The 12,583-nt window shown below is 45.1% G+C and overlaps 1 protein-coding gene across 1 annotated transcript; it reads left to right on the top strand.

Annotated features, from left to right (window-relative positions):
* The first annotated feature begins 118 nt into the window (after positions 1-118).
* LOC139311947 (zinc finger protein 658B-like) lies at positions 119-3,262 on the top strand. Its single transcript, XM_070936472.1, has one exon. The coding sequence runs from the start codon at positions 275-277 to the stop codon at positions 1,892-1,894; it is 1,620 nt and encodes a 539-aa protein (XP_070792573.1). The 5' UTR covers positions 119-274; the 3' UTR covers positions 1,895-3,262.
* The last annotated feature ends 9,321 nt before the right edge of the window (positions 3,263-12,583 follow it).

The raw sequence follows: 12,583 nt of genomic DNA, 5'->3' as shown, positions 1-12,583 counted from the left end.
GAAAAGTGCATATATAAAATTACAACTGAGTATGCACGAAATGATCCACATTGGAGAAAAGCAATACTAATGTGGCCAAAGCTTTAGTCAGAACAGCTCCCTTGTGGTTCATGGAAGGACCCACATAGGAGAGAATCCCTACAGGAGCTCTCAGTATAGTGAGCTTGGCAACTTGGTGATACATTAGAGAACTCATACCAGGGAGAAACTCTTTGAATGTGCTGATTGTGGGGAAAGTTTCAGTCTGAACTCCGGCCTGGAGATACACTAGAGAATGCACACAAAAAAGAAATCGTATGAGTGTTCTGATTGCGGGAAATGTTTCCGTGGGAATTCCCAACTTGTTATGCACCAGAGAACACATACAGGAGAGAAACCCTATGAATGCGCTGATTGTGGAAAAAGTTTCAGTCAGAATTCCTGCCTGGTGAATCATCAGAGGACTCACACTGGGGAGAAACCATTTGAATGTCCTGATTGTGGGAAAAGTTTCAGTCAGAGATTCACCCTGGTGCTTCACCAGAGGACTCACACAGGAGAGAAACCCTTTGAATGTCCTGATTGTGGGAAAAGTTTCAATCACAATTCTCACCTGGTGGTACACCAGAGGATTCACACAGGAGAGAAACCCTTTGAATGTCCTGATTGTAGGAAAAGTTTCAGACACAACTCCAGCTTAGTGATTCATCAGAAGACTCACAGTGGAGAGAAACCCTTTGAATGTCCTGATTGTGGGAAAAGTTTCATTACAAAATATGAGGTCATCATTCATCAGATGACTCACACAGGAGAGAAACCCTTTGAATGTGCTGTTTGTGGGAAATGTTTCAGTCACAATTCCCACCTGGTGAAACACCAGAGGACTCACACAGGAGAGAAACCCTTTGAATGTCCTGATTGTGGGAAACGTTTCACACGCAACTTCAGCCTAGCAATTCACCAGAGGACTCATACAAGAGAGAAACTCTTTGAATGTCCTGATTGTGGGAAAAGTTTCATTACAAAATGTGAGGTCATCAGTCATCAGAGGACACACGCAGAAGATAAACCATTTGAATGCTCTTTCTGTGGGAAACGTTTCAGTCACCATTCCAGCCTGGTGACACACCAGAGGACTCACACAGGAGAGAAACCGTATGAGTGTCCTGTTTGTGGCAAAAGATTCTGTCAGAAATCCCAAATGGTGATACACCAGAGATCTCACACAGGAGAGAAATGCTTTGAATGTGCTCTTTGTGGAAAAAATTTCGCTAAGAATTCCAGCCTCGTGATGCACCAGCGGGCTCACACAGGAGAGAAACCCTTTGAATGTCCTGATTGTGGGAAAACTTTCATTACAAAATCTGAGGTCATCAGTCACCAGAGGACTCACACAGGAGAGAAAGCAAATGAGTGTCCGGTTTGTGGGAAAAGTTTCATTGACAATTCCAACCTGGTGAAACACCAGAAGACTCACACAGGGGAGAAATCATACCAGTGTCCATATTGTGGGGAATGTTTCATTAGAAAATCCCAACTCATGAGTCACCAGAGGACACACACAGGAGATAAACCCTTTGAATGCACTTTCTGTGGGAAACGTTTCAGTCACAATTCCAGCCTGGTAGTACACCAGAGGATTCATACAGGAGAGAAACCGTATGAGTGTCCTGTTTGTGGCAAAAATTTCTGTCAGAAGTCCCAAATGCTGATACACCAGAGGACTCACACAGGCGAGAAACCCTTTGAATGTCCTGATTGTGGGAAAAGGTTCAGTCAGAAAAGCCCCCTGGTGATACACCAGAGGACTCACACAGGAGAGAAACCGTATGAGTGTCCTGTTTGTGGCAAAAGTTTCTGTCAGAAGTCCCAAATGGTGATACACGAGAGGACTCACAGGCGAGAAACCCTTTGAATGTCCTGATTGTGAGAAAAGTTTCCATTTCAATTCTAACCTGATAAAACACCAGAGGAGTCACATGGGAGAGGTCTCTCAAATGTCCAGTTTGTGGACAGTACTTTAGGCCTAAATAACTCTTTATTGCATACAATAAAATTCATATGAAGTAAAAGTTGATGAGGTTAGAGAAGGCTTGAATTTCATTTCTGAACTCCTGTTGAGAGTGTAGATGAGAAATAGACTCTGAATACTGGCCTGATCCATTATAGTCCACATACTGCAGGTTTAGACCTGTAGTTGGAAAGAAAAAATGTGGAATCTGTTATTTGATAAAGGCATGTGGAGTTCCCTGTCAGGATTCCAAGTAACATACCCATGTCAAAACAACACTGCAAGACACAAAGATTCCTCAAAGAATAGTTTTATTGGATATGTCATATTGGCACAAACTGGTGAGAACCTAACTCTAATCTTGCTGTCCTCCAGATTATGAGTGCCATAATTCCCCAGCCACCATACAACTAGTCCTCGAGATACAACTGTAATGGGCTCTGCCAATTTTGGTTGCATGTGGTATCAGTGGTTAAGTGAGATTACCTTGCTGAACTACCCCCACCCCCTTCTCTCCCTGATAAAGATGTGAAATGAATGTGCAAGTTGTTAAGCTCAGCAGTGCATACTTCAGAGTTTGGAGAAGCTCTTTGAGGCCTAGGGCAGGCCCAGGCTTGCCTTCAAAAGGCCTCCCCTATCCCAACCTTTCGGTCCTCCCAGGCCTTTCCCTTCCTCACAGGTCCCCATAGGCCATTCCTCCCCCTTAGGATCCCCACTGCTACTTTATCCCTGCAATCCTTAGGCATGGCACCCACCCTACCAGGCCTCATGGCCTCATGTGGGGAAAGAGGACAGGACATGCATTCTTTGGGTTGCGTGAGTACCTTCTGGAAAGAACCGTTATTTTGACTGTGCCCAAGATTCATCCCTGAGCCATGCAGTGGACTTGTGGAAGCAGCTGCCATTTTGCCGTGGCTGCCTCTGTCAACATGGTGGCTGCTTCTGGGTCACTGGGAGTGGGACAAACTGCTCTGTTCTGCTACCTTAAAACTAGACTGGACAGTTTTGGCTGCAGCTGTGAAAAACAGCCAATGCAGTCCTAGGCTGCATCAACAGTGGAATAATGTCAAGACAACAAGAAGAGAGAGAATTGCTTTACACAGTGCTGGTGATACCACACTTCTGAATTCTGAAGTCCAGTTCTGGTCACCATGATTTAAAAGTGTTGTTGAGACCCTGGAAAATGTGCAGAGAAGAGCACCAAAATGATAAAGGGTCATTAGTAGGGATGTGATAGCTATCTTCTAGTACTTGAATAAATTTTTAAAACAAAAGTTACAATGTACTTCAACCACCTTTTTTAATTTTTGTCTATCAAAACCCGTAAGTCCTCCAGTTCCCTAGGAGTCATTGAATAGATCCCCTAAACTCCGCTGAAGATGTTACCTAGCCTGATAACAAAACATTCAGAAACCAACCCACAAGCTCGGAGAACGAACCTTCACCCTCAGTCATTGAATAAAGTTTGGATTTAGGCAGTTTAGCACCTAGCAGGAGTACTGTGGAGCAGTCAGTTGACCAGTGGGGTGGGAGTTCATCTGAGCGCTTCTTGCTAAAGATGTCCCGTAAGTCCCAGTACTCCTATGGAATGCTAGGATCAGCCTTTCGCTCTTGCATTACTGCCCCCACCTCCTGCCTTGGCTTTGGGGTCCCTTCCCAGGTCTCCTTTTGCTTTAGTCCTCTGGATTTTAAGCAGCCGCCTCTTCCAGTTCACATAGGCATTCCATTTCTGTAGCCATGCTAATCCTAGTACCAGGGGTCTTTACATACCCAGCGCTACAATGAAACAGTCTGTGTGGGCCCCCTTCTGCATTTCTATCAGCTCAATGACGAACATCACTGGAATCCCCACTCCACCCCGCTACAAGATCTGTCCAGCTGGCAAAATGCCACCGGCCCCTTGATTGGTCTAAATCTCATCCCCAGCTTCTCAACCAGGGCATGGTTGACTAGACACTCTGAATGCAGAAGGGCCACTAAATTGGCTTTTCGTTCTGAGGATTGGACTACAAGTTCAATGGGGACTGTCACCAGAGTGATTGGGCCACTTACAAGGGGGTCATCATCAGAGTTGGTGTCACTCTCGCCCAGGGGTGAAATGCTCCCGGTTCGGACCGGATCGCCCGATCCAGTAGCAATGGCGGCGGGTGGTTTGGAGAACTGGTAGCAAAAATCCCTGTAACCCCCCCCCCATGCCCAGCTAAGCCGCATGATCATCAGAGGCTTTTCTTTTCTTACTTTTAAAAGCATTTTTTCTACAACCTCTTCCTACGAAAAAATGCTTTTAAAAGAAAAAAAAAAGCCTGATGATTGCGTGGCTCAGCTGGGATCGTCAGAGGCTTTTCAAAGCATTTTTTCTGCAACCTCTTGGCTGAAGAGGTGGTAAAAAAAATGCTTTGAAAAGTCTCTGACAATCCCAGCTGAGTTGCCTGATCATCAGAGAGACTTTTCAAAGCATTTTTTAAAAAGCCTCTCTGACGAGTTGCCTGATCGGCAGAGGCTTTTCAAAGCATTAGAAAAAATGCTTTGAAAGTTAAAAAAAAAAAAGTTGGCCACGGCCACCCAGTCACATTACACCCCCCCACCAAGCCACGCCCACAGAACCGGTAGTAACAAATTTTACATTTCACCCCTGCTCTCGCCACAACCTTCCACATGGGCTAGTCAAAGTTTTCTCGCCATCTTTGGGGGATGGAATGAACTCTATGACCTCCGTTTTGTGGGCTCATGGTGGCAGTTTGGTGGGCTTCTTGGTAAAACCTCAGGGTAACCTTTGGGCAGGATGACTGTATTTGCATTTGGCGGCCTGGTGTTCCTCCTTTTCATACTTGAAACAGGCAGTGGAACATTACTGGGGCCCTCCACTGATTTCTGCCTCTCCCATCCTGTCAGTTCTAGAAGCCATCTTTTTCTTTGGAGCTTCAGGGCTGCCACATTTTGTGCCTGGGAAAATGGGGGGGAGGGGGGCAGGAATTACAAGGAGTCAGTGGAGGATTAGCCATGAAAACATTCCTTTCTCTGGGAGTCAAGGACATTCAGCCTGCACCTGGATGGGAGTGAAGGGGGGTTGTCTCCAGTTGGGGCAGTGAAATTATTGGACCATGTGATGGACTGGTGGGTGCAGGGGATGGATCTTTGACTTCTTTTGAGTGGGGAAAACCCGGAACTCTCAGATTCGGGTTTTCCCAGATGTGCCAATTTGACATCTCTAATAAAATGGAACTTTGAGGAATTGCTAGCCTCAGAGTCGTCTTTCTTTGGGGGTGTTACTTGGAACTCTGACACATCCACTTGGACAAATCCATTCCGAGGGGAGGTCTGGATGGAGCCTCCCACCAGCATTCAGTCTCGTGATCACCTCGAGCTGACTTGTGCATGGTCCCCATGGTAGAGGTGATGTCCTTTGCGGGTTGACCACAATTGTAGTTCTGCCTAATGTCAGATCTGCCCCAGTCAGATCCCTTAGGAAAGAAAAACCCTTGACTCCATTTTGGTGAAGTAAAGGTACTTTTACGAAGAGATGGTGGTTGCAGTAAAGTTGGGCAGAATCTGAGTTTCCCGTGCATCAATACAAAAGTATTTCCTTCATTCCTGTCCCTTCCCACATGACTAGCCCAAACACAGCCAATGAGATGCCGCCAAGATGTTTTGGGAATGCTGGGTGTTTGGGGTGGTAACTTGAGCCTGGTGGCGCAGCAGACTAAACTACTGTTAAAAGTAGCATTTAGCTTCCAGCTGCCTGCAATTACTGCGAATTCAATTCTCACCAGGCTCAAGGTTGACTCAGCCTTCCATCCTTTCAAGGTAGGTAAAATGAGGACCCGGTTTGTGAGGGCAATAAGCTGACTTTGTATAAAAAAGAACACCGCTTGGGGGGGCCAAAAAAGCCCTACTAAGCAAGTATATACAAAAGTATGAAGGCTATTGCTTAATGCATTGTAAGCCACCCTGAGTCTCCGGAGAAGGGCGGCATATAAATCAAACTAATAAATAAATAAATAATAAATAAATTTCCTACACTCAGGGCAAACGGCCTTGAAGGTGTCTGGCACGAACCGGTGACATGATGATCTGCTTTTCTTCAGTTGTCATTCTCCCCTCATGAATTCCCACACAACGTGCCCATTTTATTGCCCATTTGTTTATTGCCCATTTATCCTCTGAATCCCTCCCGCCTAGTCTTTTGATGTGAAACCTCTAAGATGCTCCCACTGCAATACATCTGAGGTGTTTAAAATAAGAAAACATTCGTGGTAAACTAAATTGACCCTGAGCAGCCACAAGGGGAAGAATCAGACAAGAATTTCTGGGCTGGGGGCATGGCCAGCTTGATGTCACTCGTGTGGGTGGTGCCTGTGGGGACCAGGCAGGATTGGGGAGGGAATCTAGGGATCTCCAATGGGTGGGGCAGGTGGAGGGAGGCTCATCCGGTGGGATGAGATGAGGTGAGGCAGTGGGCAGGGCAACTACAGTCAGAAACAGTCAGCCACCCTGTGCTCGCTGCCCTTTGTGTGCAGGGGGGGATAGTTTCTGGCTGTAGCTGCAGCCTGTCAGCCCTCAGTTGGCGCACGCTAAAGCTCCTGAGCCTACTGCTACCACTGGGCTGGCTGTCCATGCAGATTGCTGGGTGCACTTACTCCGTCCCACTGTCTGTTTTTGCTTGCGATTGGAGAGCTGCTGGTCATCTCCTTGGCCCCCGCACAGGTGTTGCCCTAGGCCTGCGCTTGGAGCGCATTTCCCTCATGTAATCGATGCACCTCAGCCCTGTTACAGTCTGCCACCGCCACTCAGCAGAACTGCCCAGCCCAAAAGAGGCATAGTGGCCAGCTAGAAAGGCTGAGTAGAGGTGGTAGAACATGCGAGGCCCAGCAGGCAAAAGATGGCCACCTTGAGTGGGCAAAGCCAGATCCCCATCGGCCCCATGGCCACCCAGGCCTAGCAGAGATGGGGGGAAGGTATGCAATCCCGAATTCTAGATGTGCTTAGAGCCAAGGGAGGTCACATTAAATAGCAATAGCAATAGCACTTAGACTTATATACCACTTTACAGTGCTTTACAGCCCTCTCTAAGCGGTTTACAGAGCTAGCATATTGTCCCCAACAATCTGGGTCCCTATTTTACCCACCTTGGAAGGATGGAAGGCTGAGTCAACCTTGAACCTGGTGAGATTTGAACTGCCAAATTGCAGTCAGCCGGCAGTCAGCAGAAGTAACCTGCAGTCCTGCATTCTAACCACTGCGCCACAAAGGCTCTTGCTGACTATTCCCTGAAGAAGCCATTTTGTTTTGCGATTTGTGTTTGTTTAAATGTTATATACATATTTCTGGTATTTGAATCTTAATATAGAGATGGAAAAATAATTATGGTCATTTAAATTTTGCTAAAATAACAAATATAACGATGGTTTAAAACTTTTGCACAATACTATCTAAGCTGTGCTCAGGACCTCAAGTATCTTGCTCTTGTGGGAAGCCTCACCCTCCAAAGAATTGAAATATTTTTGGGAATATTAAAAAGCAGATTATTATATGTCTCCAAAGGGAGAAATGGTGAAACATGCTCTTAAAGTAAAAAAAAACAGACTCAGTCTTAATAGCTCCCAGTAGATATTTTGGGCCCATTAAGAAAGACCCATTTTGCCTTTGTGAAACAAGTAAAACAAATCAAATAATAAAAACACATGAAGCAAACCTCCAGATTACAAAATCCTGTAAAAAAAACCTGTATAAAAGTCCAAGTACCAGCAAAACCACCTGTTCAGCAGATCCAGAACGACACGCTGTCTTTATGTGTGGTTCTGTTTATCAATAAACTTTCTTTCCAATCAGCCTCCATGTTGTTTCTAGCATCTTTTTCCCAACTTGGAACTGAACCAGATGGATTTTCCTTCCAACACTCTCATCCCAACCAAGTTTGTACAATTAACTGAAGACAGGTAAATTCTATTCCAGTTGTACTTTGCATTGATGCATTCCAGTAGTAGGATTCAATTTCGGTTGCTACCGGTTTGCTTGTGGGTGTGCGCATGTGTGAGCTGCTTCTGCACATGTGCAGAGATGTCCGAGCAGGTGAGCTGAGCCTCCCACTACCACCGCTACCGGTTCCCCCAATTTGGGGGAAACTGGTAGCAACCCACCACCGATGCGTTCCCTTCTTGGGAATAAACAAGTAAAAAGCTTCTTTAATGGGCCTTTGCATTTCTTTGTAAAGGAGCCATTCCACTTTTTCTCCTTCTTGTTACTTTTCCTTTAAAGCCATGTTTTGTAGCAGTAACATTCCAAAATTACGAGCAAGCTGTCAACAGAAATCCTGAGAGCAGGGTGCTTCTCCCAAAGCTTGTCTTTATGATACTTCAAAGTATAAACAGTAGTGAGCTTCAGTACAGAGTCAATTAGCAACCAAATAGAGGTGCCAACACATACAGAATGAAAATAAGTAACAGCTGCTTGAAACCTCCCTCAGCACTTAAACAGTTAAATATGTTGCTGCCAATCAAACAGGAAGGGACCATTATAGCTTGTGGCCTCCCCTTGTTTTTTCAGGATCCCTCTCCATTTGAAATCTCTGAAAATGACTGCAAATGCTGATAGCAGTTAGGCTGGCATTGTGAGGAAGAGCGTTGTTGTGGTGTCCGATGGCGGCTGTTCCCAATTTCATTTTAACTCGATTGGTGGAAAGGGGGAATCAATTTGTTTTTTGGGCTGTAGCTTCATTTTAGAGATGAAAACCTTTAAAACAGGAGAAGGAAGGCAGGAAATGGATCTTCCTATTCAGAACAAGAGATTCTCCATATTTTTGTGAGAGCCATGTGAATTTATGGGAGCTGAAAACCATAGGAGTGAAAAGTGACTAAGCCCTTTTGCAGATTAAGAGTCAGTTGTGTTATTTTAATGTAATTTGTTAGTCAGAAAAGATGCTACCATACTCCTTTTGACATACTGCATAAGGTTAAAGATTGTATTGAGCAAATCGAGGCACTAATGATGGGGTGAAGGATGGTGGGTGTTGTAGTCCAACATCTACAGAACTTTCTTGCCCATCTTCAATAGCGACGAATTCCTAGTTTACTTTTAGAGGTGCAGCTTAGCACATGCAACTATCTTTTTAAATTTGGATCCTTGTTTTGGGTCTTTTGGCCATCCAGTGGGGTATGATGGTCTTTTGTGGTCCCTGGCTGGAGGACTTCGGCATCGCTCAGCAGTGACCCAGTCACCCCCTCCCCTCAGCGGCTTCAGAAAGCGGTTCAACACAGAGACCTTTTCTTTTGTGCCCAGAGAGGCGGGAAAGAGGAAAAGGGGGGGCTGGGAACCCAGTTTCAGGCCCCTCCCGCCCTCCTTCCTGGTATCTCGCAGGGAGGGGTGCTCAAGGGGCACCAGGTGGCAAGGAGGCTGTGAGATGAGGAGGGGACTGGGAGGGGGAGGGGGAGAAGATGCGCTGATCGACCCCTGTCACTTCTGAAATTTTTGTGGTTTTAGTTTCCTGTCTAGCCAGCAAGCACAATCTTTCCTTTTTTTTTTATTGAAAAGTTTTATAAGAAATACAAACATTTTCTCCCCCCACATCCCTCCCCCCTTCCCCTCCACCCCCCTCCCTAGACTTCCCAGAACAAGCACAGGGTATAGCATTCACAAACATAAAGCTAAAATATGCTAACAAATTATTGACTTCAAATTCTCCCTAGGTCTTTAACTCCTTATAACTCAAAACACTATAAACATAAACTAAAGGTTAAAAATATTTCATTCATAAGCTATATGAATCTTCTTAGTCTGATACTTGTTTTGAATATAGTCAATCCATCTTCTCCATTCCGATACGTATCTTTCATTTGAGTGGTCAATCTTTCCTAATGGAGCCTCATCCATGTATTAACCAGGTTCAACTATAACATACTTATGGAGGACTTTTTCAGATGTTCAGTTTGTATACGTAGTCCTCATTTACCATTTGTTTCATTAGCCTTCAAAGTTACAATGGCACTGTGAAAGCAGACAAACACCTGGTCCACAAATTTGTGGTCATTGTAGCACTGGTTCAGTGACCATACATCAGCAGTTCCTGTGGTTATGAACGTGCAGGAAAAGGAGTTGCACCAATTTGGGTTCTTGCCAACCAGTGCACATTTATGATGGTTGCAGCATCTCACACTCGGGATCCCCATTTATTACCTTCCCAGCTGGCTTCTGACAAGCAAATCAGTGAAGATGTCAGCAGGAAGTTGCAAGTCAGGGTCATGTGAAATTGCCTTTAAAAACTCAGTGATTTGTTTAACAATGGCAGAGGAACAGATGTAAGTTAGCACTGTCATGTGGCATCATCATTAATGATCGGGCTGCATAGTGACCCATATGCCAATCCCAAATGCAGTCAGTAAGTGAGGACTACTTAAATGGGGATGTCACCAAAATAGCCGTGGACAGCATTTTCTGCCCTTACTTGGAGCTGAAGACTTCCATGGGCAAAACTGGTGTTTCAAATCTTGCAGAGGCTTTAGGCATCATTTCACCCTAACCCTAACCCCACATCTCTAAAATTAGCTCAGAAGGTTTCACTGTAACCATTTTGGGACATTGTTCAGGCTTAAAACACATGGATTTTCCACATATATACATTTGTAAGTGTGTGTGTTTGAACTTCTCTCTTTATGCATGTATCTACAATTGTATCATCTATCCCTAGCATAAGTGGTGGGTTGCCCCCGGTTCACACCAGTTCTATAGAACCGGTAGTAAAACTGGCGGGAGGCTCCGCCCACCGACCCCGACATCATCAAAATGCTTCTGCGCATGGCCCCCTTGCGAACCGGTAGTAAAGGTAAGTCGAACCCATCCCTGCCCAGCATGCAGTGGCTGTCACAGAATTGGAGAACAATGCGATGGTTGTAAATGCAAGGACTGTTTGCAGAAACAGAAAGAGAAATTTACTTTAATTAAATAATTTGTGAAGTTCTCAATCTTTCAAAAGAAGGAATAAAATTGCCGGGCACAGAGCCCAGAAGAACCAAGGGATGACATGCACCTTCAGATACCCCAAGCGCCATGCTCAGGCTGCTTTAGAGGTTGTAAAGTTACCAGGGGAATCATAGTTTAGTTGTCCAGTTTGAAATGTCCTAACTTCCTTCTCTCAGACTGGTAATGCTGGAGAAGACCAACCCTGAATCTGAGAAGAAGGCCAATCAAAACAGATCCAGTTTAGCCATTCTAATTTTTTTAACTCTGCATAAAGAAATGTCATTCTTTCATAGAATTTAGGACTGAGGAAAATAGCAATGCAACAATAAATTAAGAGGTAGAAAGCCTAACAGCAGCTCACATCATCAGAGGCACAGAATAGCTGGACTGATGCACGATCGAAACTTAAATTTTAATTTTTTAATGAAGAGGGAAGGGAAACTGAAGAAGACAGATTGGTTATAGAGATGCAGAATGTACAAGGGACAGATTACATACAGGTAGCTTAACAATTGTAGTGTGCTAGAAACCCAGCGTATATGTGGCGACTTCACCATTGAGCAAGAGTTCAGAAAAGGGCTTTACGTTATCTTTTTATTATTAATTTTATTATTGAACTTATTCACTGCACATCTCACAGTTTGAGGGGACTGAGCATTTTGCCTTGCCCAAATGTTCATAGCAACACCATCCACTTTTTCCTTCTCAAAAGCTAATGATAGTTCATACACAATGCACTTTAAAAAATGAAACATTTTTCACTGATCATTTTTTTTTTCTCACATCGCCATCAAGGGGGAATGCAACAATTTTTTCAGCAACTCGGTCCTGCTGTCACCCAGCAGCAATCAAATGGTAATAAGAAGGTGCCTCCAAAAACGCGAGATCATAGCAGGAGTTGTTAATAAACCTGGAGATCCTGTGATCAAACCCAGGATACCTTTTCTCCTTAACTCAATATTCGTACAGCTCTTCAACAGGTTCACCTGCAAGGCAGAACAGGCTTTACATGTGAAATTTTACACTGCTTTTTTTCACTGGGCTTTGGGCCAACTCCCCCACACACCCATCATACACTTACTTTTTGGAGATATCCCGGAGCCAGCCCTCATTTTAAGAGCACCACAACTCCTTAAGACGGTCTGCAGAGTGTTAAGGTAGCAAAACAGAGCAGTTTCTCCCTCTCCCACACAAAAGTGACTCAAAAGCAGCCACCATTTTGGCCCTGAGGCAGTTGTGGCAAAATGGCAGTTGCTTCCACGAGTACATTGCTTGCTTGGCCCATTGGTGAATCCTGGGCACACTGAAAATGATGACTGCTCTCAGGATACAGTCATGTAGCCCAGGAATGTTTGGTCTACCCTCGTTTCGCAAAGTGAGATCAGAAACCTTCAAAAGATAAGGAGGTTTAGGGTGTGAAGCCTGGTGGGGTGGGAGTTTGGCCTAAGGGCTTCAGGGCTCCAGTGGGAGTGGGGAAAGGCCTGGGGGGGAGAAAGGTTGGATGGGATCTGTGGAGGAGGGAAAGGCTTGGGGGAACACAAGAGTTGGGAAGCAGAGCACCGGGTGTCTCAGGGAGGCCTAGGGAAGGGAAGCCTGGGCCACGTTTGGACTCAAGAGCTTTCCCCAATACTGAGGTAGCCA

This window comes from Pituophis catenifer, unplaced genomic scaffold, assembly GCF_029215685.1.
Source record: "Pituophis catenifer annectens isolate HBS135680 unplaced genomic scaffold, rPitCat1.0.hap2 SCAF_2, whole genome shotgun sequence".
Taxonomy (NCBI): domain Eukaryota; kingdom Metazoa; phylum Chordata; class Lepidosauria; order Squamata; family Colubridae; genus Pituophis; species Pituophis catenifer.
This window is presented reverse-complemented; position numbering and strand designations above follow the sequence as displayed.

Excerpts from the sequence above, each read along its gene's own strand:
- LOC139311947 (XM_070936472.1), top strand. The coding sequence starts at position 275 with ATGCACACAAAAAAGAAATCGTATGAGTGTTCTGATTGCGGGAAATGT.